At 36.3% G+C, this 24,629-nt stretch overlaps 1 protein-coding gene and 1 pseudogene across 2 annotated transcripts in view; both read left to right on the top strand.

Moving 5' to 3' along the window:
• FAM13A (family with sequence similarity 13 member A) overlaps window positions 1–24,629 on the top strand; it is a 355,423-nt gene that overhangs the window by 36,369 nt on the left and 294,425 nt on the right. For both annotated transcript variants that reach the window (XM_042984194.1, XM_042984193.1), the window contains exon 2: window positions 23,417–23,606. In XM_042984194.1, the coding sequence (XP_042840128.1) occupies window positions 23,450–23,606 (157 nt within the window). In that variant the 5' untranslated portion in view covers window positions 23,417–23,449. The remainder of the gene's footprint in view (window positions 1–23,416; window positions 23,607–24,629) is intronic.
• Window positions 1,348–13,283, top strand: LOC102958025 (annotated as a pseudogene).

The raw sequence follows: 24,629 nt of genomic DNA on the forward strand, positions 1-24,629 counted from the left end.
TTAGAGTTATAGGTGAGGTATCCTTGCAATGTTCTAGGATTCTCTGAATCAGTGTGTACTTCCCAGAATTGGTAGCTCTCAGCCAGTTTGTAAGACTTTTGGAAATTTAGCACACATAGGTCTTTTAACCCTTATCCTTCTTTCAGTTAGGGCTTCCTCTATGTGGAGGACTGGATGATTGTCCAAAGCTGAAGGCAGAATTCCATGATCTTGATAATAAAGCTAGGTCCCAGATTTTAACTGGTAAATGAAGTCTTAAAAAGATGCTAAGTGTGTGTGTGTGTGTGTGTGTGTGTGTGTGTGTGTGTGTGTGTGTGTATAAATGAAACAGAGGATATTATTACAAGATTGCTAAATTTTTACTATGAAAAAAGATATAAATTGAAATTCTACAATAGAACTCAGTTGAATGGCTCATTCTAGAAAAAATGTAGAATAGCAGTGGAAAAGCTAAAGAAAAACAATTCAAGGAGAATTGTGATGTAAAATTGTGTTATCAATGATAGTAATTTACTTTTGGCCTTAATTTCAAGAGATTCCTTTAATATTTAAGAAACTAGTTTTAGTTAAAATGTAAATAAATGATCTTATACACAAATCTTTATTTCTGTGCTTTACACTGTAAATAATTCAGGTAGGCCTGCAAGTACTAATATGCAGCATTGGTTTTAAGCCCATTTGGATTTTCTGAAGCTATATGTTTTGGTCTTAATTTTTCCAAAAATGAAATGTTTTTAACACTGTAGTTCTTATCATATTACTTCTTTAACTTTAGTTGAGTCTTTGTAACTTCTTAAAAAGCATCCTTCTGTTTCTGGCTTTACATTTCACTAAACTTGTTGAGAAACAATGGCAGGAATAGCCTTTGCAAGAGCATTTTTCAAATTCGACTCACAGCAATCTCCTGCAAGACCCTTCTCTTCTGTTTAAATCCTCCTTGGCTATGCTAAGACTGACTGTAACAATGATGAACAAAAGGTTTAACATTAGTGACGTTAAGAACTGTCCCCTCTTTCTCCAAATAACCAAGGAATTCTTTTCTATTTTTAATATATTTATTTTTTTAAGTAAGCTCCACGCATGCAGGGCTTGAACTCACCACCCTGTGATCAAGAGTTGCATGCTTCACAGACTGAGCCAGAAAAGTGTCCCCAGATAACCAAGGGATTCTAAGCACCACAATGATTCTGTGCTTTCAGATTTTTTTTTATATATTGGTATAGAAGCAGTAATTACTTAAAAGTGACCCGTTGCAGAATTTACCTATTTTGTCTAGAATTACTGAAGAGCAATAATGTGTGCTATTAAAATGAAGAATGTCGAGGAGTGTGGCCCTCTTCTCTCTCTGCAATGGCGTGTGCTCATCCATTGATATCCGTGTACTCCAAAAAGGGGGAGTCATCTGGCAAAAATGTTACTCTGCCTGCTGTATTCAAGGCTCCCATTCAGCCAGATATCATGAACTTTGTTCACACCAGCTTGTGCAAAAACAACAGCCATATGCTGTCAGTGAATTAGCAGGTCATCAAACCAGTGCTGAGTCTTGGGGTACTGGCAGAGCCATGGCTCGAATTCCTAGAGTTCGAGGTGGTGGGACTCACCATTCTGGCCAGGGTGCTTTTGGAAATATGTGTCAAGGGGGCCGCATGTTCACACCAACCAAAACCTGGAGCCATTGGCACCACAGAGTGAACACAACACAGAAGCAATATGCCATCTGCTCTGCCCTGGCTGCCTCAGCCTTACCAGCACTGGTCATGTCTAAAGGTCATCGTATTGAGAAGGTTCCAGAACTTTCTTTGGTGGTTGAAGATAAAGTTGAAGGCTACAAGAAGACCAAGGAGCCATTTTGCTTCTTAAGAAACTTAAAGCCTGGAATGATATCAAAAAGGTCTATGCCTCTCAGTGAATGAAAGCTGGCAAGGGCAAAATGAGAAACCGTTGTTGTATCCAGCGTAGGGGACCCTGCCTCATCTATAATGAGGACAATGGTATCATCAAGGCCTTCAGAAACATCCCCAGAATTACTTTGCTTAATGTAAGCAAACTGAACATTTGAAACTTACTCCTGGGGGGCATGTGGGACGTTTCTGCATCTGGACTGAAAGTTCTTTCCGCAAGTTGGATGGTTTCTATGGCACATGGCATAAGGCTGCCTTCCTCAAGAGTAACTACAACCTTCCCATGTGTAAGATGCTTAATACAGACCTTAGCAGAATCTTGAAGAGCCCTGAGATCCAGAGAGCCCTCCAAGCACCACACAAGAAGATTCATCGCAGAATCTTCAAGAAGAATCCACTGAAAAACCTGAGAATCATGTTGAAGGTGAACCCATATGCAAAGACCATGCACTGGAACACCATTCTTCATCAGGCCAAGAATTACAAACTCCAGATGGATAAGGCTGCAGCAGCCTTAGAAGCCAAATCTGAGGAAAAGGGTGTTCCAGGCAAAATTTGTATGGAACCACAAAAGACCCCGAATAGCCGAAGTAATATTGAAGAAGACCAAAGTGGGAGGCATCACAATCCCAGACTTTAGCCTCTACTACAAAGCTGTAATCATTAAGACAGCATGGTATTGACACAAAAGCAGACACATAGACCAATGGAATAGAATAGACTCCAGATTGGACCCACAAAAGTATGGCCAACTAATCTTTGACAAAGCAGGAAAGAATATCCAATGGAAAAAAGACAGTCTCTTTAACAAATGGTGCAGGGAGAACTGGACAGCAACATGCAGAAGAATGAAACTAGACCACTTTCTTACACCATTCACAAAAATAAACTCAAAATGGATGAAGGACCTGAATGTGAGACAGGAAACCATAAAAACCCTAGAGGAGAAATCAGGAAAAAACCTCTCTGACCTTAGCCACAGCAATTTTTTACTTGATACATCTCTAAAGGCAAGGGAATTAAAAGCAAAAATCAACTATTGGGACCTCACGAAGATAAAAAGCTTCTGCACTGCAAAGGAAACAATCAACAAAACTAAAAGGCAACCAACGGAATGGGAAAAGATATTCGCAAATGGCATATTGGACACACAAAAGGCTAGTATCCAAAATCTATAAAGAGCTCACCAAACTCCACACCCGAAAAACAAATAATCCAGTGAAGAAATGGGCAGAAGACATGAATAGACACTTCTCTAAAGACATCCAGATGGCCAACAGGCACATGAAAAGATGCTCAATATCACTCTTCATCAGGGAAATACAAATCAAAACCACGCTGAGCTATCACCTCACGCCAGTCAGAGTGGCTGAAATGAACAAATCAGGAGACCATAGATGCTGGCGAGGATGTGGAGAAACGGGAACACTCTTGCACTGTTGGTGGGAATGCAAAATGGTGCAGCCACTCTGGAAAACAGTTTGGAGGTTCCTCAAAAAATTAAAAATAGATCTACCCTATGACCCAGCAATAGCACTGTTAGGAATTTATCCAGGGGATACAGGAGTGCTGATGCATAGGGACACTTGAACCCCAATGTTTATAGCAGCACTTTCAACAATAGCCAAATTATGGAAAGAGCCTAAATGTCCATCAACTGACAAATGGATAAAGAAATTTATCCTACTTGGCAATGAGAAAGAATGAAATATGGCCTTTCGTAGCAACGTGGATGGAACTGGAGAGTGTTATGCTAAGTGAAATAAGTCATACAGAGAAAGACAGATACCATATGTTTTCACTCTTATGTGGATCCTGAGAAACTTTACAGAAGACCATGGGGGAGGGTAAGGGGGGGAAAAAAAAGGGAGGGAGACAAATCATAAGAGACTCTTAAAAACTGAGAATAAACTGAGGGTTGATGGGGTGTGGGAGGGAGGGGAAAGTGGGTGATGGGCATTGAAGAGGGCACTTGTTGGGATGAGCACTGGGTGTTGTATGGAAACCAATTTGACAATAAATTTCATATTAAAAAAATAAACTTTTAAAAACAAAAATAAAATTATTAAAAAAATAAAATGAAGAATGTGGAAAAGCATTTTGACGTCAGTATATTCTTTCTACTGATACACAGACTTATTTTGGCAAAAAGTTATTAAGCACTTTCTTTTCTATGTTTTTAACAGCATTTTTGAAGTGTGATTTACATACCATAAAGTATACTTATTGAAAATATACAGGGATGCCTGGGTGGCTCAGTTGGTTAAGCATCTGACTTCGGCTCAGGTCATGATCTTGCAGTTTGAGTTCAAGCCCTGCGTCAGGCTCTGGGCTGGCGGCTGGGAATCTGGAGCCTGCTTCTGATTCTGTGTCTCCCTATCTCTCTGCTCCTCCCCTTTTCACGCTCTCTCTCTCAAAAATAAACATTAAAAAAAATTTTAATAAAAAAAGACAATATACACTATAATAATTTTCAGCAAATTTACCAATTGTGTGAGTAGCACCACAACCTAGTTCTGAAACATTCTGTCACCTCAGTAAGATCCCTTGTGCCCATTTACAATTAGTTCCATTCCCACAATCTGTCCTCCCTTCCTCTGCCCCTCTGCCCCCACCCAAACCTCAGACAACTACTAATTTACTATTTTCTAAATGTTAACTAAATATTTCTGTACATTTACCTTTACTGGACATTTCATATCAATGGAATCATAAAATATATGTTCTGTGACTGGCTTATTTCATTTAACATAATATTCTTTTTTTTCTAATGTTATTTTTGAGAGAGCGCAAGCTGGGGAGTGATAGAGGAGGACAGAGGATCTGAAGTAGGCTCTGTACTGACAGCAGCAAGCCCAGTGCAGGGCTGGAATTCATGAACCACAAGATCATGACCTGAGCCAAAGTTGGACGCTCAACTGACTGAGCCACCCAGACACTCCGCTTAGCATAATATTCTTGAGGCTCATCCATGTTGTAGCATGCATCAGTATTTTATTCCTTTTTAAGTGCCAAATAATACTCTATTGCATATCACATTTTGTTCACTTATTCATTGGTTCATAGACATTTGGGTTATTTCCAATTGTTATGAATAATGCTGCTATGAGCATTTGTACACAAGTCTTTGTGTGACAATGTATTTTATTTCTCTCAGATAGGGACCTAGGAGTGGAATTGCTGGATCATATTCTAAATTTATGTTTAATGTTTTAAGAAATTGCCAAAATTTTTCCAAAATGATTGCACCATTTTACATTCTCATTGTCTATATGAGAATCCTAGTTTCTCCACATCCTTGCCAGCATATGGTATTGTTATCTTTTTATTTTCCTAGTCATTCTAGTGAATTTGTGATGCTGTTTCTTAATGACTAATAATGCTAGACATTTTTCATATACATATTACCCATTTGTATGTCTTCTTTGGTTAAATATCTGTGTCTTTTGCCCATTCTTTATTGGGTTGTTCTTCTTGAGTTGTAAGAGTTCTTTTTATATATTATCAGTACAAGTCCTTTATCAGATATATTACTGGGAGTGAAGGGTTTTGTCCTGTCCTTCAGATCAATTCAGCCAGCACCAAAGCTGATGGTTTCATTACTGTTGTGGCAACCCCACCAGAGGGGTAGGAGGAGTAGGGTGTAGGCCCAGGCAAGAGTGCCACAAACTCCCATTATTCTTTACTAAATTTCATCAGTTTTTCACAAATAAGTGTCTCTCAATTTGTTTGTTTGCCTTTGGTCAGTTTCTAGATCCCTAAAATGACTGTTCTGGCAATTTTGTTTACCTTCGTATTGTTTTGTTTGGGAGATAATTTGCAGATAGATCCCTGTGTTTTATCACTGGAAGTCAGCAGTGGGTCTTGACTTCGTTTTATATAGAGAATTTAACTTTTTATGATAACCTTCATTTTTCCTGGTATAACAGTGATACATGTCTAGTGTATAAAATTTAGGAAATAGAAGTAAAAAAAAATAATAAGATTCTGTAACAGAAATAAACACGTACTATGTGTGCTTATGTCCTATAGGTTCATTTTTTATGAACCTATAGTTATAAAAACAGATTAGACTTGACATTAGTTTCATAGAATTCTTTTTTCTCCCAAGTAACAATATACTGTGAATATCTAGAGGTCCCATTTGTCTAAGATAGGAGTCTTGCTCACTGTTACTTGCCACTCCCCTGTGTTTGGAGACCAGGCTAGAGGGAGGACAGGCTGGAAGGAGGTCCCAGTTTTTCTTCAACATTGCCAAATTGCCCTCCAGATATTTTAACCAGTTTCTTATCCACTGCTTCTTACCAATATTTTCTCTTTTCAAAGAAATTTGCATTAGTAGAATGGATGACAAATAGCATCACATTGTTTTTGCCTATCTTTGATTGTTAGGATCTTCACCACCTCCTGAGAAAATCTGTTCTGTCTTTAGAAGGGACTATCATTTCTTCTTTGTGTCTTAAAACCTGTCTCCAGATAACTGGTTTAAGTTATCACTTTCTAGTTTTGTTCTCTGAACTACATGGCAGCTCTTTTAAAACCTAGAAATGTTTTGACCTCAGATTTTCCCGTTTGAGGGTAATTATACCAGGTTCTTCATTCCTTCCTCGTATAACATGGTTATATTTTTTAAATTATTGATTTTTAAATTTAAAATTTTTTTTCTTTTTAAAAATTTATTTACTTGTCACTTCATCAAAGTCTTCCCAGCCCTTTATTAATTGGTTAAAATTTGTCCTTGGATAGTTTTCTCAAGTAAGGTTCAAGTGTATAATATTTCCTTAGCCTTTGTATATTCAAACTATAGCTTTTGTAGTTGAAGGACACCTGGTTATTAAATTTGGTGCATGCGGTCTTTCCTTAAATATTTTTTAGGTCTTATTCCACTGTCTTCTGATGTTAAATACAGCAGTCTGTTAGTTTGAGGCCACTCTTATTTTCTTTCCTTATTATGACATTTTTACTTGGCTGCCCAAAGGACTCTTTATTGTTAGTCTAGTAATTTCCCTAGAATACATCTTCATGTGGACTGTTCTGGGTCTAAGGTGTGCCTTTTCAATTTGTGGATTCAAGGCTTCAATTGAAACAAAGTTTTTATCAATTACTACTTTTTTAATGTTTATTTAATTTTGAGAGAGAAAGAGCACTAGCAGGCAAGGGGCAGAGAGAGAGACAGAGAGGGGGAGAGGGAGGGAGACAGAATCCAAAGCAGGCTCTGCCCTATGTGGGGCTCAAACTCCTGAACTGTGAGAGCATGACCTGAACCAAAGTTGGGCACTTAACCAACTGAGCCACCCAGGCACCCCTCCAAATTATTTCTTTAAATATTCTCCATTATTTGGTTTTCTTCTTTGAAGACTCTAATAACACATATATTGGAGCTCATTAAACTGATTTTCTGTAGTTATCTTTTAAATCCTTGTCATTCATTTCTTAATGTTTCATTATATCTACTTTTCTCATTTATGTCCTCTATATCCCTTACTGGGCCATTAATGGTTTCTGTTCCCCTTTGTTGTGCTGTTTATAATTTAGTCTTCATTTCTGAAATATTTTTTTTCTTCCCTTTATGATTCTGCCAGTTTCCATATCACATTTCTCCTTGGACTGATTATCTCTTCCCTACATTTTTGCATTTCTGCTTTGTGGTATCTTTTCATTATTGTAATAAATTCATTAACTTTTATTTTAATTGTGGTAAAATGTCCATAACATAAAATTTACCATTTTAACCATTTTTTGATGTCAATTCAGTGGCAGTAGTACATTCATAATGTTGTGTAACAATCCTTAACTCTCCTTAACAACATATCCACTTTCAGAACTTTGCATAATCTCCAACATAAACTTGCTACCCATTAAATAATCGCCCATTCCCTCCCCCCTCAGCCCCTGGTAACCATTGTTCTACTTCCTATTTCTGTGAATCTGCCTATTCTAGGTATCTCATAAGTAAAAACATACTTTTTGTCCTTTTGTGTCTGTTTTATTTAACTTTGATAATGTCTTCAGACTTCCTCAGTGTTATAGCATGTGTCAGAATTTCATTCCTTTATAAAGCTGAGTAATATTCCATTGTGTGTATACATCCCACATTTTGTTTATTCATCTGTTGATGGACATTTGTATTATTTTTACTTTTTGGCTATTATGAGTAATGCTGCTGTGAACATAGGGGTACATGTATCTGAGTCGTTGTCTTTAAGGAATAGTCCCAGAAGTGAAATTGCTGAATCACATGGAAGTTTTATATTTAACTTTTTTGAGGAACCCACTGTTTTTCATAGTCCTATACAATTTTTACATTGCCACCAGTGATGAAAAAAGGTTCCAATTTTTCTACATCCTAGTCAGCACTTGTTCTGAGTTTTTTTTTGTTTTTTTGTTTTGTTTGATTTTTGTTTAAGAGCGAGATCCCACAATCCTAGGATCATAACCTGAGCCTAAATCAAGAATACAACACTCAACCGTTTGAGCCACTCAGGCGCCCCTTTGGTTTGTTTTTGTTTTTGTTTTTTGTTTTTTAATAATAGCCATCTTAATGGATGTGAAGCAACATCTCACTGTGGGTTTGTTTTATTTTTGTTAAATTGCTGAATGATCCTGATATATTTTTTGAAGGATGTTTTTATTTTTTTTTAACATTGCATCTTTTTTTTTTAAGTTTTTATTTAAATTCCAGTTAACATACGGTGTAATATTAGTTTCAGGTGTACAATATAGTAATTCATCACTTCCATATACTACTTGGTGCTCCTCACAAGTGCACTCCTTAATCCCCATCACCTAGTTAACACCCCTCCACACCTCCCCTCTGGTAACCATCAGTTTGTTCTCTATAGTTAAGAGTTTGTTTCTTGGTTTTTCTCCCTCTCTTTTTCCCTTTGCTCATTTATTTTGTTTCTTAAATTTGACATACAAGTGTAATCATATGGTATTTGTCTTTCTGACTTATTGACTTAGCATTACACTCTCTAGCTCTATCCATGTTGTTGAAAATGGCAAGGTTTCATTTTTTGATCACTGAGCAATATTCCATTGTTTATACATACCACATCGTTATCCATTCATCTGTAGATGGACGTTGGGCTCTTTCCATACTTTGGCTGTTGTCAAGAGTGCTGCTATAAACACAGAGGTGCATGTGCCCCTTTAAATCAGCATTTCTGCATCCTTTAGATAAATACCTAGTGGTGCAATTGCTGGGACATAGGGTAGATCTATTTTTTAATTTTTTGAGGAACCTCCATACTGATCTCCAGAGTGGCTGCACCAGATTGCATTCCCACCAGCAGAACATAAGGGTTGCCCTTTCTCCACATCCTTGCCAACATCTGTTGTCTCCTGAGTTGTTAATTTTACTGTTTACATTCTGAATAGTGTGAGGTGTTACATCATTGTGGTTTTGATATGTATTTCCCTGGTAATGAGTGATGTTGAGCATCTTTTCATGTGTTTATTAGCCATCTGAATGTCTTGTTTGGAAAAGTGTTCATGTCTTTTCCCATTTCTTCACTGGATTATATATTTTTTGGGTGTTGAGTTTGATAAGTTCTTTGTAGATTTTGGATGCTAACCCTTTATCCAATATGTTATTTGCAAATATCTTCCCGTCAGTTGCCTTTTACTTTTGCTCATTGTTTCCTTCACTTTGCAGAAGGTTTTTATCTTGATGAGGTCCCATGTCAGGTAATAAGTTGCTTCAGCCAAGGTCAAAGTGGTTGTTGCCTGTTTTCTCCTCTAGGATTTTGATGGTTTCCTGTCTTACATTTAGGTCTGTCATCCATTTTGACTTTATTTTTGTGTGTGGTGTAAGAAAGTGGGCCAGGTTCGTTCTTCTGCATGTTGTTTTCCAGTTCTCTCAGCACCATTTGCTGAGAAGACTTTTTTCCATTGGCTATTCTCTCCTGCTTTGTCGAAGATTAGTTGGCCATACATTTGTGGTTCCGTATCTGGTTCCTCTATTCTGTTCCAATGATCTACATGTCTGTTTCTGTGCCAGTACCATATTGTCTTGATAATTACAGCTTTGTACTATAGCTTGACGTCCAGAATTGTGATGCCTCCAGCTTTGGTTTTCTTTTTCAACATTCCTTTGGCTATTCAGGGTCTTTTCTGGTTCCATACAACTTTTAGAATTATTTGTTCTGGCTCTGTGAAGAATGCTGGTGTTACTTGAAGGGATTGTATTGAATCTGTAGAGTGCTTTGGGTTAATACCGACATTTTAACAATACTTGTTCTTCCAATCCATGAGCATGGAATGTTTTTCCATTTCTTTGTGTCTTCTTCAATTTCTTTTCTAAACTTTCTATGACTTATTCCTAGGTATTTAGGGTTTTTGGTGCAATTGTAAATGGGATTGATTACTTAATTTCTCTTTCTGTTGCTTCATTATTGTATAGAAATGCCACAGATTTCTGTAAGTTGATTTTGTGTCCTGCAACTTTGCTGAATTCATGTATCAGTTCTAGCTGGTGAGTTTTCCACATGAAGTATCATGTTGTCTGTGAAGAATGAAAGTTTGACTTCTTCCTTGTTGATGCCTTTTATTTCTTCTTGTTTGATTGCTGAGGTTAAGGCTTCCAATACTATGTTGAACAGTGGTGAGAGTGGACATCCCTGTCGTGTTCCTGACTTTTGGGGGAAAGTGCTCAGTTTTTCCCCATTGAGGATAATATTAGCTGTGGGTCTTTGATATATGGCCTTTATGATATTGAGGTTTGTCCCGTCTATCCCTACTTTCTTAAGGGTTTTTATCAAGACAAGATGTTGTATTTTGTCAAATGCTTTTTCTGCACTTATTGAGAGGATCATGTTTTTATTTTTTCTGTTAATAATGTGATGTATCACATTGATTTGTGGATATTGAACCAGCCCTGCAGCCCAGGGATAAATCCCATTTGATCGTGATGAATAATTCTTTTAATGTATGTTGGATTCGATTTGCTAATATCTTACTGAGAATTTTTTTATCCATGTTCATTAGGGAAATTGATCTGTAATTCTCCTTTTTAGTGGGGTTTTGGTTTTGGAATCAAGGTAATGCTGGCCTCATAGAATGAGTTTGTAAGTTTTCCTTCCATTTCAAAAGAACAGCTTCAAAAGAATAGGTATTAATTCTTTAAATGTTTGGTGCAGTTCCCCTGGGAAGCCTTCCAGGCCTGGACTCTTGTTTGTTGGGAGCAGAAGCTTTTTATTTTGATGAAGTCCTAATAGTTTATTTTTGCTTTTGTTTCCCTCGTCTCAGTAGTCCTATTTGAAAGAAGTTGCTATGGCCAGAGGTCACTGCTTGTGATCAGTGTGGTTTTGATTGACATTTCCCTAATTATATTGAATATCTTTTCATGTGCTTATTGACTGTCTGTATATTGTCTTTAAGAAATATCTATTCAGCTTTTTTCCCAATTTATGAAATGGATTATTTGGTTTTTTGACTGCTGAATGCTAGAAATAATTCACATAGTCTGGATATTAATTCCTTATCACATACAAGATTTGCAAGTATTTCTTCCTATTCTGTGGGTTGTCTTTTTAAGTTGTTAATTTTGATAAAATCAAATTTATATGTTATTGCTTGTCTTTTAGTGTCATTTCCTTATTCTATTTTGTTCTGTTAGGTTACAATTTCCATCTGCTTCTTGGCAAGGTTTTTCTGATGAGTTATTTTAGGAAAGTCATGCTTTTTTATACTTTTTTTCAAGTACTGTCTCTGTATAGTTGCTGGTAATGTTCCTTTTTTCTTACTCATATTTCAATGAGATGGATTTTTGTGATATCAGTAGCAAGAGGCTCCTGGGGGTGTAGTGATCAGGGGCTAAGGCAGCTTTTCAAGTTACACAGCCCTGGGACTCTTTCTATTGCTACCAAAAGGACTGTTTTCTTAAACATGGCTTCTGTTTGCCCATCTCTCCTTTGCCTCTCATAAGCCAACCTGCATTAGGAGGGCTCTGCTGTCTTTTCTTCATAAACTTGCTCTCCAAGGGAATGCATTCACTATAGATAGTGTATTTTTCTGTGCTTCTTGATATCTGCCCCTTTGATGTCCTTGTAGCTACCGTAGCACTTTCTGCACCTTCTTTCCTCTTTCTTTAAGCAATTGAGCTCCATTCATCTCCCTCTTAAAGTGTACTATATGTTTGAAACAAAAACGGTAAGAGATTTTAAAGACCTTTCACTGCTACATCCCCACTGGACCTCTCCAGCCTCCTCACAGTACTGGTGTGATGTCTGCAGTAAACTTCCTGCCCCACCTTCCCCTTCAGCAGCGCTTACATACAAATTGAAGTTTACAGGTTTTCTGTCTTGTTACTTTTCTTCATCCTTTTCTTAGTCTGTGTGGTTTCAGAAGTGATAAAATTCACAAGATTTTTATTGGGTTTTTTTTAAATCCTTTTTTGAACATTTCGGTAATGTAATATAGTATAATTACATTATAGTTTACAAATTACAAATTACAAAATAGTATAGTATATAATCCTTAGATAATATAAGGACTTATCTTTTTAATCTTTTTTGCCTAAGTTGTAGGCTTTAGTTGAACTTATTTGTGAGACACAAGATGATACAAGATACTTTTAAGTATGTTTATTTTCATAATCAGTTAAAAAAATACTTTTCTGGATTAAGCCTTACCTTTCTATAAATGTTAAATATTTTTGAGTCTTAATTTCTCCCATGAGAGACCTTCTTTGACATGAAGATTTTCTTTTTTAAGTGAGGTATAGTTGATTTAGGACACTTTAGTTTCAGGTATACAATGGAATGATTCAATATTTGCGTAACTTTCCAGGTGACTGCTACACTAAGTCTAGTTTGCATCTGTCATCATACATAGTAATAAAATTTTTCTTTTGTGGAGAGAACTTCTAAGATAAACTCTCAGCAACTTTCAAATGTGCAGTACAGCATTATTAATTGCAGCCACCGTGCTGTACTTCACATCCCCATGACTTAATTATTTTTATAGCTGGATTTGTACCGTTTGATCTCCCTTCACATCTAGCAACCGCCAATCTGTTCTCTGTATTTATGAGCTCATGAGTTGTTGGTGTAGGTTCCATATAAAAGTGAGATCATGCGGTATTTGTCTTTCTCTGGCTTATTTTATTTACTGTAATGTCCTCAAGGTCCATAAGTATTGTCAAAGATGGAAAGATCTCGTTCATCCCTAAGCCTAAATAATATTCCATGTGTGTGTGTACCACCTTTTTTATCCGTTCATTCTTTGATGGACACTTAGATTGTTTCCATGACTTGGCTATTGAAAATAATGCTTCAGTGAACATGGAGGTGGACATATCTTATTGAATTCGTGTTTTTTTCTTCTTCAGATAAATACCGAGAAGTAGAATTGCAGGTTCACATGGTAGTTCTTTTTTAAATTTTTTGAGGAACTTCCATACTGTTTTCCATAGTGGCTGCACCTATTTAAATTCCTACTAGGAGCAAACAAGGGTTACTTCTTCACCACACTTTTGCTAGCACTTGTTATCTCATTTTATAGCCATTCTAACATATCTCTTAAAATAGCCATTCTAACAGATGTGATGTGATATCTCAATGTGGTTTTAATTTGTATTTCTCTGATTAGTGAGGTTGAGCATCTTTTCATGTACCTGTTGGCCATCCATTTGTCATCTTTGGAAAAATGTCGATTCAGATCTTCTGCCCATTTTTTTAATCAGATTTTTTTTGTTTTGCTCTTCAGTTGTGTGAATTCTTTATACGTATTAACCTATTTTCAGATATGATTTGCAAATATTTTCTCTCATTAGGTTGTCTTTTTATTTTGTTAATGGTTTTCTTTGCTATGTAGAAACTTTTCAATTTGATGTAGTCCCACTTATTTTTGCTTTTCAAATCCAAAGAAATTAAAGCTAAGAGTGATTTCAAGGAACTTACTGCCTGTGCTTTCTTCTAGGAGTTTTATGGTTTCAGGTGTTATGTTCAAGTCTTTGTTCCATTTTGAGTTAATTTTTGTGTATTATATAAAATAGTAGTATAGTTTTATTCTTTTGCATGTGGCTGTCCAGTTTTTCCAATATCACTTATTGAAGAGACTGTCCTTTTTCCATTGTACATTTTTGGCTCCTTTGTTGTAAATTAATTCACCAAATATGTGTGGATTTATTTCTGGAGTCTGTATTCTGTTAGATCTATATGTTTTTACTGCCCATACCACATTATTTTGATTACTATAACTTTATAATGCAGTTTGAAATTAAGAAGTGTGCTGCCCCCAGTTCTGTTCTTCCTCAAGATTGCTTTGGCTATTTGGGTCTTCTGTGGTTGCATACAAATTTTAGAATTATTCTATTTCTGTGGAAAATGCTATTGGAATTTTGATAGAGACTGTGTTGAATCTGGAGATTGCTTTAGGTAGTATGGACATTTTAACAATATTCTTCCGATCCATAAGCATGGATTATCTTTCTATTCATTTGTGCTATCTTTATGGTTTCTAAAAATAGAATGTTTCATGTACTTTGTTGGATTCATTATCCATGGATTCTAGCTTAAGAATCCTTGTTTAGATCTACAGAGAATGTAGATACTGCTAGATGCTACAACATGTTGTGTAATAAGATACCCCAAAAGTGCTTTGACTTTTAAAATTCATGACCTAGATTTGGAAAAATTGATTTACAGAATGTTGTTTATTTCCTTGACTTAACAATACATTGAATAAATGTTGAAATTCTGATAGCATTATATGAGATGGGATTCCCCCCCTCCCCGTATCATGAAAATAAATAAATTCATAGATAGGTATTCTGAGTGGACTCCATAATGTCATCAGAATGCAAGTCTCTCTTTTTTCTATTTTACCATCCTTAGAGTTTAGCTTCTAGTTTCTGGGTGGCTACATAGTCACAAGATGGATACTAGGCACTATATCTGTCATCTAAGCAGAGAACAAGGGATATGGGGATCAGCATGAGCTGTCCTTCCTTTTAAGGAGTTTTTTCTGGTGGTCCTAACAACTTCCGTTTATATCTCATTGGTTAAACTTACATATATGACTATCCATATCTATAAGAATAATGCTGCAAGGTGGTATATTTTAACTGGGTGCGTTGTTCCCCACCCTATCAAACAAAATTAGAGTTCTATGAATGGGGAAGAAGAGAAAAATTACCTATTAGTAAGCAACTACAAACTCTGCCGTAATGTCTTCTCAAAGAATTGGTTACCCAAAGAAATTTTTTTTAATGTTTTTATTTATTTTTGAGACAGACAGAGCACGAGCCAGGGGAGGGGCAGAGAGAGAGGGAGACATAGAATCTGAAGTAGGCTCCAGGCTCTGAGTTGTCAGCACAGAGCCCGACGCAGGGCTCGAACTCACAGAGTATGAGATCATGACCTGAGCTAAAGTCAGATGCTTAACCAACTGAGCCACCCAGGCGCCCCTACCCAAAGAAATTCTTAACATTTTTCATCATTGACTCTTTTCTGGTTGTGTGATAGGTACTTTAACATTTGTTACCTTATTAAACTCTCCTAACACTTTAGGAGGTGTTACTGCATTTAATAGATGAGGACCCAATCTTGGTTTAGGTGGAAAATTTTTAAAATATGAAGACCCAGTCTTGGTGTAGATGAAAAATTTTATATAGTCAATAGGCTGAATGTGATGATTTGGCTGCAGTACTGTCCTCCCAGTGACCCCTAAGTTGACTCTGCTGTTATAGCTGGACAGAGACCATGGGTCATCCTTCTTATTGTTGCCTTTGCCCCTCTCCAAAGCTGCACATTTGACCAGAGGCTGGCATTCCTGTTGAGAAACATAAGTCAGTGGCAAAACAAGTTTTCAAACCTAGGTACCCTAAATTCAGATGGAGTGCTTTCTCAATGATCCAACCCTATCCAAATTTATATGATTGTCTATGTCTCTGTATAAGTATAATCTCACAATGTTGTTAATTTTTTAATTGGAATTTGAAGAGAATATGTTCCTTTCTCTCCTAATTGTGCTGTCAAAATGGTGATTCTCCTTGTTAGTAGGCAGTCTCTTTGAGATGTCCCTATTTTTCCCACTTTTTATTTTAAAAAAAGTATTCATAAAAGTTGAAAGTAAATGAACATTTCATATATTGTATACTTAAATTGAAAAATTAACATTCTACTCTATTTGTGCCCATTCTATGTCTTTGTGTGTATATGCATAGCATAATACATATATACATAGATACACATGTATGCATGCACTTCGTATTCAATTTTAAAGTGTTTGAAGACCTGATACTATACCCCAACTTCAGCATGCACCTCATAAGAATAAGGAACACACTACAGGTGAAATAAATTAGATCTTACACAATGTTATGCTACTTAAAAACACTTCTAAAAATTCCATCTAGTATACAACACATGGTTAGATTTCCCCAATTGTCTCAAAGAAATGAGGGTTTTGTTTGTTTTTTTTAAACCAAGAACCAATTAAGATTCATATATTACATTTGAAGTTTGTGTATTTTAGTTCCTTTTAACTCTAGAATCTGTCTTTCCCCCATGTCATTGATATTTTGAAGAGTCCAGTTGTCTGTTAGAATGTTCCTCGTTCTGGATTTGTGTGTATTGTTTTCTCATGGTCTCTTTCACTTATTCTTTTGGCTCTTGTATTTCCTGTAAACTGTAAGTTAGATTTAGAAGCTAGATTTTCATCAGTTTAAACATATGTGGCAAGATTACTTTATAAATGATATATTTTGCATTGCATTAAATCAAGAGCATGTAATGTCATGTCCTTAGGATAAATGATGATAAATTTGATTTTTTGAGTTAAGGTGAATATACTCAGGTATCAAGTGTAAGGGACTTTTTTTCTCTAGCAAATACTATGTCATCTTTGATGCTGTGAAGATCCTGTTATCCAACAGCTTTTCACTTGACATTTTAGTGTCCATTGATAATCCTCAATAGGGTCATTTGTTAAATGAGTTAGGGAAGTTGGTGATTTTATGATTCTGTTACTGTTACTCTTCCAATCATTTGGATGCAGCATTTTCTGCATGGAGCACCTATACTTAAAAAAAAAAACAAAAAAAAACTCTTTCCTCCTAAATCATTTTTTATTTCCACAGTATATTATTAGCACTTATAGTTGTTAGTCCTGGGGTTCCACCTGTTTCAGATTTGGCACATAGAAGCCTGTTTAATCTAGCCCACAGGTCTTTTTGATACATCCCATTCATCCTTGACCATTTTTTTGCTTTCTGGAACAAGAGATTTCAGGTTTATCTTGTGCTTTCCTTGCACTCCTTTTATTTGGTGGCGGAGTGGCTTTCTACTGTCCACATACATGGTTAGATTTATTAGTCCTAGCCCCAGAGAGTTTTAAGCCCACAGTTCTGAATTTAACCAGCGATGTAATCTGACTGTTCTTCAAAGTACCTTAAAATCCTGGTACTTAAATTCTTGGAGGATTGCCTTAAAGAATTACAAGCCATTGATTTCAGTAGTCTCAAATTGATTTTTATATTAAGCTCTGCCAACAAAGAGCTTCATGTAGTGTTGTCCCTTTGGGGCTCATATAGAACTACCGATGTTAAAGGTTCTGGAAATAAACTACCGTGTCATAGTTAAGAGCTCAAACGCTAGAGCCAGAGGACCTGGGGTTTACATTCTCTAACACTTACTAGTTCTGTAAACTTAGACAAGTTCCTTTTTCTTTGTGTCTTAATTGACTTGTCCCAATGGGGATAGTAAACATGCCTACTGATACAGTCAAGATTTAGAGATGTTAATTTTAAAGTACGACAGAGCTGCCATAAAATCACCCAATAAATGTTAGCTATTATAAAACTCAAGGCTTCTGAAACTCAGTGCATTTATGGGATTGATGAAAGTATTCTTTTTTCAGGTCTAATAGAAATATTGATGTTGTTTTTGAGTATCTCTGACTTTATTTTAGGGTGACCAAGAAACTTGTAAATAATCCTATGTTCCTATTTCACAGGAAGAAGAATTTTCTCATTTCTAACAAGGGCAGTGGACTGTCCAGCATGTGCTTTTTGTTCTCACTACTTCCTGTGTGGAGGCAGAATTAAGCATCTGTCCTCAGGACTCGGATTGCCTTAGTGTGACTCTTGGCTACACCACATCCTTGATGTGACCTAGAGCACACTACTTAGATCTTCTGTGCCTCTGAAATGGGGATCACAGAAGGCTCTTGTTTTCTGGTGTTTCTTTATTAGGGTTTAATGAATGAAGCTCTCTGAAGTATCTGAAGCCATAACTGATACAGTCCAAAAACTCACTCCATATAAATTAGCCATCATTCTCCTTCTGATTTTCTCTTTTCTAAAATCCTGGTTTTCTATATGCTCCAATTATTCTTTTTTTTTTTTTTCCAAAATACTTTTATCAGTTGGAGGGGTGTGTGTGTGTGTGCGCGCGCGCGTGCACATGCACATGTGTGAACAGAAATGGATTCTGGCTACCTTAAGCACAAAGAAACTTTACTAGAAAGTCACCACACGGAGGGAACAGCTGAAGCACCAGTGTCAGAGCAGTTCAAGGACCACGGCAGCTCCAACAATGCAGGTGGCAAGAGTTAATCTCATGGTTAATTAACATCTTGTGAGAGCACTGTAGCTGGAACCAATTAGCTCCAGCCTTTTTCTGTGTTTGTGACAGTCCACTCAGGCCTCAGTGGCCTGCAAGAGAAAAAGGTCTAATTGACCTGGTAGGGAGCCTGAGTCCAGTTCTTGCTAAAGAACAGGGTAAGGTGTTCCTTTTCGGTGGCAGTCCCTACAGAGTTACTCATAAGGCTGTAGTCATTCCCCAAAAGACAGGATATGTTACTACAAAAAAAGGGGGAAGTGGAGACTAGGTGACCCCAAACTAACAAATATTGCTATAGTCATGGCATGTTCATTTTGTTGGCTATCTAAATTACTTTTTAGTAAAAAGAAAAAAGGGGGGGGGGAATAAAAACTAGATCACCCACTCTTAATTATAAAAAATGCATATTGGTATAAAATTGAAGAGAAATGGGCTCTAGTTTCAGCCCTTTTCCATGGAGTGCACCATGGGTTTTGGGGTTCTGGTTTCTTTATTCCTAAGGTGATGGTATATGTACTAAATGACCCATAAGGAGTATTCCAGCAGTAAAATCTCAAAGTTCCCTGTCTTTTTAAATGTAGGAATGTATTTACTTTTACATATGTACATAAACACACCCCATGTGGTCCGGTTTCCAGACTCAAGTGATGAATAGGAATATACACAAACCAAAGTTTAAACAGTTAAGTTTGACTCAATTAGTAATTACAGTTTTAGCTTGTATTAAATCAAGAAAGATGTGCATTTCAAAAGCTGAAATTCCATAGATACTGACATTTATAAAGAGATAATGATATATTATTGTCTAAGAGTAAAAAATAATTTCAGTTTAAATAGAATTAATCATAAATGACTTTATTTCTACAGTTATTTTATTTTTCCATGACTAAGGGACTACTGAATATTTCTTACTTGCCAGAAGAGATAATTATATTTGTTATAAGCTGTTGTATATTTTTTAACACTTTAGGTATAAACTATTGAAGTAGTATAGTAGTTTCAGCCTAAACTATTTATTGCTTCCTACTAGCTGTTTGCTTCACCAACTAGGCTAGATGAGCAAGACTTTATAGTATGTATTTTTGATCGCTGAGGAATTGATTCTGATGACTTAGGAAAGGCAGCTGCTTTGTTTCATTGTGGGTTTTTTTTTAAACTATTTTCTAAACGTTTACCTAAATTATATTATCAAATAAAAACAAGAATCAGAGGTTCCTTTATTATGATTACATATAACTTTCTATGTGGTATGGCTCTATATTGAGTTAACAGGTAGCTTCGTTTGTAGTCACTTCACAGTCTGTGAGGTCAGTTGCCTGTCTCTTACTTGAAAACTCTCTCATCTATAATGCCAAGTTTGCTTATCTACACTGTCTATTAACAGGAAGCCCAACATACAGTCTGTAGTTCCAAGTAAAGGACAGAATGAAGAGCAGGGATTGTTAGCAGAAAGAGCACTAGTCCAAGGTGTTAAACATAGACAGGATTTCTAAGGAAGTCTTGACTGTCTAATAAAAACTTAAGGAATTCTTATACATAAATAAACTTAAAATAATTTTGTATATATACAAAATTATTTTAAGTTTATTTATTTTGAGGGTGTGTGTGAGCTGCGGAGGAGTGGAGGGAAAGGGAGAGAGGGAATCCCAAGCAGGCTCCATGCTGTCAGTGCAGAGCCCAACATGAGGCTCGAACTCATGAACCGTGACATCATGACCTGAGCTGAAATCAAGAGTTGGATGCTTAATCGACTGAGCCACCCAGGTGCCTCTATACAAAATTATTTTATCTTTATCATTCAAAAGTCATTCTTACATATTTTAGGACATGAGAAATATAGAGAGAATGATTAGATCATCAGACTACCAACCAAACATGAGCTGACCATGATGCCTTCTTAAACAGCAAACTTTAGACACACATTGAGTATAGAAATAATCGAGTGTATCTCCATTTTTTTAAAGAAGAAATCAGAATAATGTCCTGGAAGAAGAATGATGATGATGATGGTGGTTGTGATGATTTATAATAATCCCTAGTTAATGAGTGTTCCACATACTCTTCTCATTCCTTTATGTATATGAATTCATTTAAGTGTTCTATATTCCTATGAGATAGGAACTCTTAGTGTCACCATTTCATAGATCAGGAGATAGGCACACATAAGTTGAGTGGCTTGTCTAAGGTTCACAGCTAATTAGAGCAGAATGGGACTTGAAATAAGAAGCCTTGTTCACAGTTCATGCTTTAAAACACTAAGCTGTGTTATGCTAACTGAAATAAGTCATACAGAGAAAGACAGACACCATATGTTTTCACTCTTAGGTGGATCCTGAGAAACTTAACAGAAGACCATGGGGGAGGGGAAGGAAAAAAAAAAGGGGGGGAGAGAGCCAAACCATAAGAGACTCTTAAAAAACTGAGAATAAACGGAGGGTTGACTGGGGGGGGGGGGGGCGGGTGGGAGAGAGGGGAAAGTGGGTGATGGGCATTGAAGAGGGCACCTGTTGGGATGAGCACTGGGTGTTGTTGGAAACCAATTTGAAAATAAATTTCATATTAAAAAAAATAAACACTAAGCTGTATTGTCTCTGTAAGAAGACAAAACAAAAGTAAGATAAAATGTGTACGATTTAACCTTATATTGTCAGCTATTTTTAATGCTACATGTTGAGAGTATTTTCAAAGTTTTCATTAAATACTGGTAACTTTTTTGGCTTCTTGCTCACCAGCTATACCTGGATGACTGAAATTTCTCCTATGTTCAGTTGAAGGAGATTGATAGGTTTTTGAACCCACACACACAAAAAATTACTAGCTGTTACAAATTTGGCTTAATTAATACATTCATAATTTCCTTGGTAACAGAGATTATAATAATTGCCCATACTACTACTCTATAGTTGCTAGCTATCTGTATTAATAGATACTAAGTCTCTATTGTAACTTTACATTTGCAGAATTTTCACTAGAAAAAATCTGGCTTTCAAATATGAACGTTTATAGCAGCACTGTCAGCAATAGCCAAATTACAGAAAGATCCCAGATATCCATCGACTGACGAATGGATACAAAAGATGTGGTATAAATATACAGTGGAATACTACTTGGCAATCGAATAGAATGAAATCTTGCCATTTGCAACAATGTGGATGGAACTGGAGTGTGTTATGCTAAGGGAAATAAGTCAGAGAAAGACAAACATCCTATGATTTCATTCATATATAGAATTTAAGAAATAGACGAACATAGGGGAAAGGAAGGAAAAATAAGATGAAAACAGAGAGAGAGGCAATCCATAAGAGACTTTTTAATAATTTTTTTAATGTTTATTTTTGAGTGAGAGAATCCAAAGCAGGCTACAGGCTCTGAGCTGTCAGCACAGACCTGATGTGGTTCTTGAACTCATGAACCCGAGATCATGACCTGAGCCAAAGTCAGACACTTAACCAACAGAGCCACCCAGCTGCCCCCATAAGAGACTCCTAAATACAGAGAACAAACTGAGGATGGCTGAAGGAGTGTTGGGTGGGGGATGGACATTAAGGAGGGCACTTGTTGGTATGAGCACTGGGTATCATACGTAGGTGATGAATCATTGGGTTCTACTCCTGAAACCAATACTACCCTGTAAAATAACTAACTTGGATTTAAATAAATACTTTTTTTAAAAAGATGCATATATCTCTGTGGAAGTTGGTTTGATTCTGTAGGTTATAGATTCAAACTGAGGATACAGGGACCCTACTCAAAATCAAGATTGTAGAATTAACTTTGTGTCATTATTTGGGTCATACAGTATATAGGATTTATCATAGTATGTTACTGTAATTACATACGAACTACACTAGGACATTAATATAAATCTACTGTAAGGAGAGGAACATGATCTTAGAGGAGGATGACACTCTCTTACCACCTCTGTGACTTGTGCCAGATTACTTAACTCTGATCTTTGTTTCCTCAATTCTAAACTGGAGGTAAGGTTTCTTCTTTGAGATACTAATGAGCTTGCACTTACAATATTTACACTTTGGTTGGTTGCCACATTCATTCTCAAAGAGTGAAAGTTTCCCCCAATCTGAAAATGGTTTGCATTTTTCCAGATTTTCAGTGTTTAGACTCATAGATACTTAACATTTATATAGTACATATGCTTTAAAAAGAAAATCCCTCGGTTATAAAAGACAAATTTTAATATGGTTTAATATAATATTCCCTTGTAGTACAAATTTCTATTAAAAGGAAGAAACAAATTTATATGGATTTTTCATTGTGGTGATAACTTGAATTAAACATAAGCTGCATTTTTTTACTTACGTATAGTCTTGTTGAAAATGTTTGTGATTCCCTGAAATGTTGCTGTTTCATAGAATATTTTGAACTTCAATGAGAATTGGACTGATTTTATGTGTCAAAAAATACTGATTAGATATATTCACAGAATGATTAAATCAGAGGAATGTTCACTCTACATAAACGTTTTTTCCTAAGGCTCCAAATTAAAGTTACCTTAAAATGGTATCTAGATACGTTTTAATCTTTAGAAATCTTATTCTGGGATCTGCATGGAGTTTCGGTAATCTCATAAATGTTTTATTTTCCTGTTGGCCAGGTACTTCTGAGTCCCACCCCTTGGTTACTGTAATAATCTGTCTTAGATACTGCAGTGTATTGCTCCCTACCTTAGCTACAGTTAAGTTGTGGCTTTAGAGTTCTCGTTACTTTTCATTCCTTTTAACCTTTCTATCAGTATGTGCCATTCATAACACAGAGCAACATGTGAGAGATGTTAGTAGTTCTGATTGGAGTCGAAGTAACAATAAGGAAAGACCCCTACTATAGGTCCCCAGACACTTCTGTTTCAATTCAGGTGTTTCTCCTGTCACCATGCAACCTCCTGTGGTAAATATGACTGACTGCTCTTTTTTCTTACGGTCTTTTAAGCAAAGTAAAGCAGCGGTTCGGCTGAAAGAAGACATGAAAAAGATAGTGGCGGTGCCACTAAATGAGCAGAGAAGTTCCACGTATAAAAAGCTATTTGGAGTCAGTCTCCAAGACCTTCAGCAGCAGGGACTCACTGAGAACGGCATTCCAGCAATAGTGGAGAATATAGTGGAGTATTTGACGAAACATGGTAAGTTATGTTTTAATTCTGGTGTTTTTACAGTTCTCGCATACAAGAAGAATGCTTTTGTGTGAACGACTTCACAGTGTATTAGAATAGTCCCTAAAACACCTTAATTAGGATACAAATTATGTAATACATCTTTTCCCTTAAAAAAGGACATTAAGAGCATTATTACTGCTTAATATAATTTTGAAAGTACTATTCAGTTTACCATGGACCAATTTAATCGTTGAGATTTCTAGTTTGGAATGATCCCAGTTTTGAGTTCTAAAATACACTGTTCTAATATTACTAGTGACTTCTCTTGATTTCATTAAATTCCAACTGATACTAATTTTTAGTGTAATAACACTTTTGGAGTATCTTTTTCAGCTGAGGCCAGTCATGAGCTTACTGGATGCTTTGATTGCTTTCATAGCCCAGTAGGGATAGTTTAAAAAGATATGATATATAGCCTCTTATGGGGGGTCATTTACTTTTGAAGTGATATAATTAAGCATGTAAAACAATTGGAGAATACCATAGTTCATTGAATGATAAAAAGATAAATCTGTTATTGAGAGCTATCTTACGGCTTTTTTTAAATGATTTTATTTAAACTAGGACTTAAAAACCTGGATAAGTAGAAATTCTTTCATATCCTCGATATTCATGCTTTTCAAATGAGGGTGCAGTATTATGGGAACACCCCAAACTGCATAATAAATATCAGTAAGCTTTAGAAGTTTTTTTTTTTTTTTTTTTTTAATTTTTTTTTTTCAACGTTTTTTATTTATTTTTGGGACAGAGAGAGAGCATGAACGGGGGAGAGGCAGAGAGAGAGGGAGACGCAGAATCGGAAACAGGCTCCAGGCTCCGAGCCATCAGCCCAGAGCCTGACGCGGGGCTCGAACTCACGGACCGTGAGATCGTGACCTGGCTGAAGTCGGACGCTTAACCGACTGCGCCACCCAGGCGCCCCAAGCTTTAGAAGTTTTGAGAAGGAAGTATTCTGAGGGAAAAGCTTGGAATTTTCATTATTTTCTATAC

This window comes from Panthera tigris, chromosome B1 (assembly GCF_018350195.1).
Source record: "Panthera tigris isolate Pti1 chromosome B1, P.tigris_Pti1_mat1.1, whole genome shotgun sequence".
NCBI classification, from domain to species: Eukaryota; Metazoa; Chordata; class Mammalia; order Carnivora; family Felidae; genus Panthera; species Panthera tigris.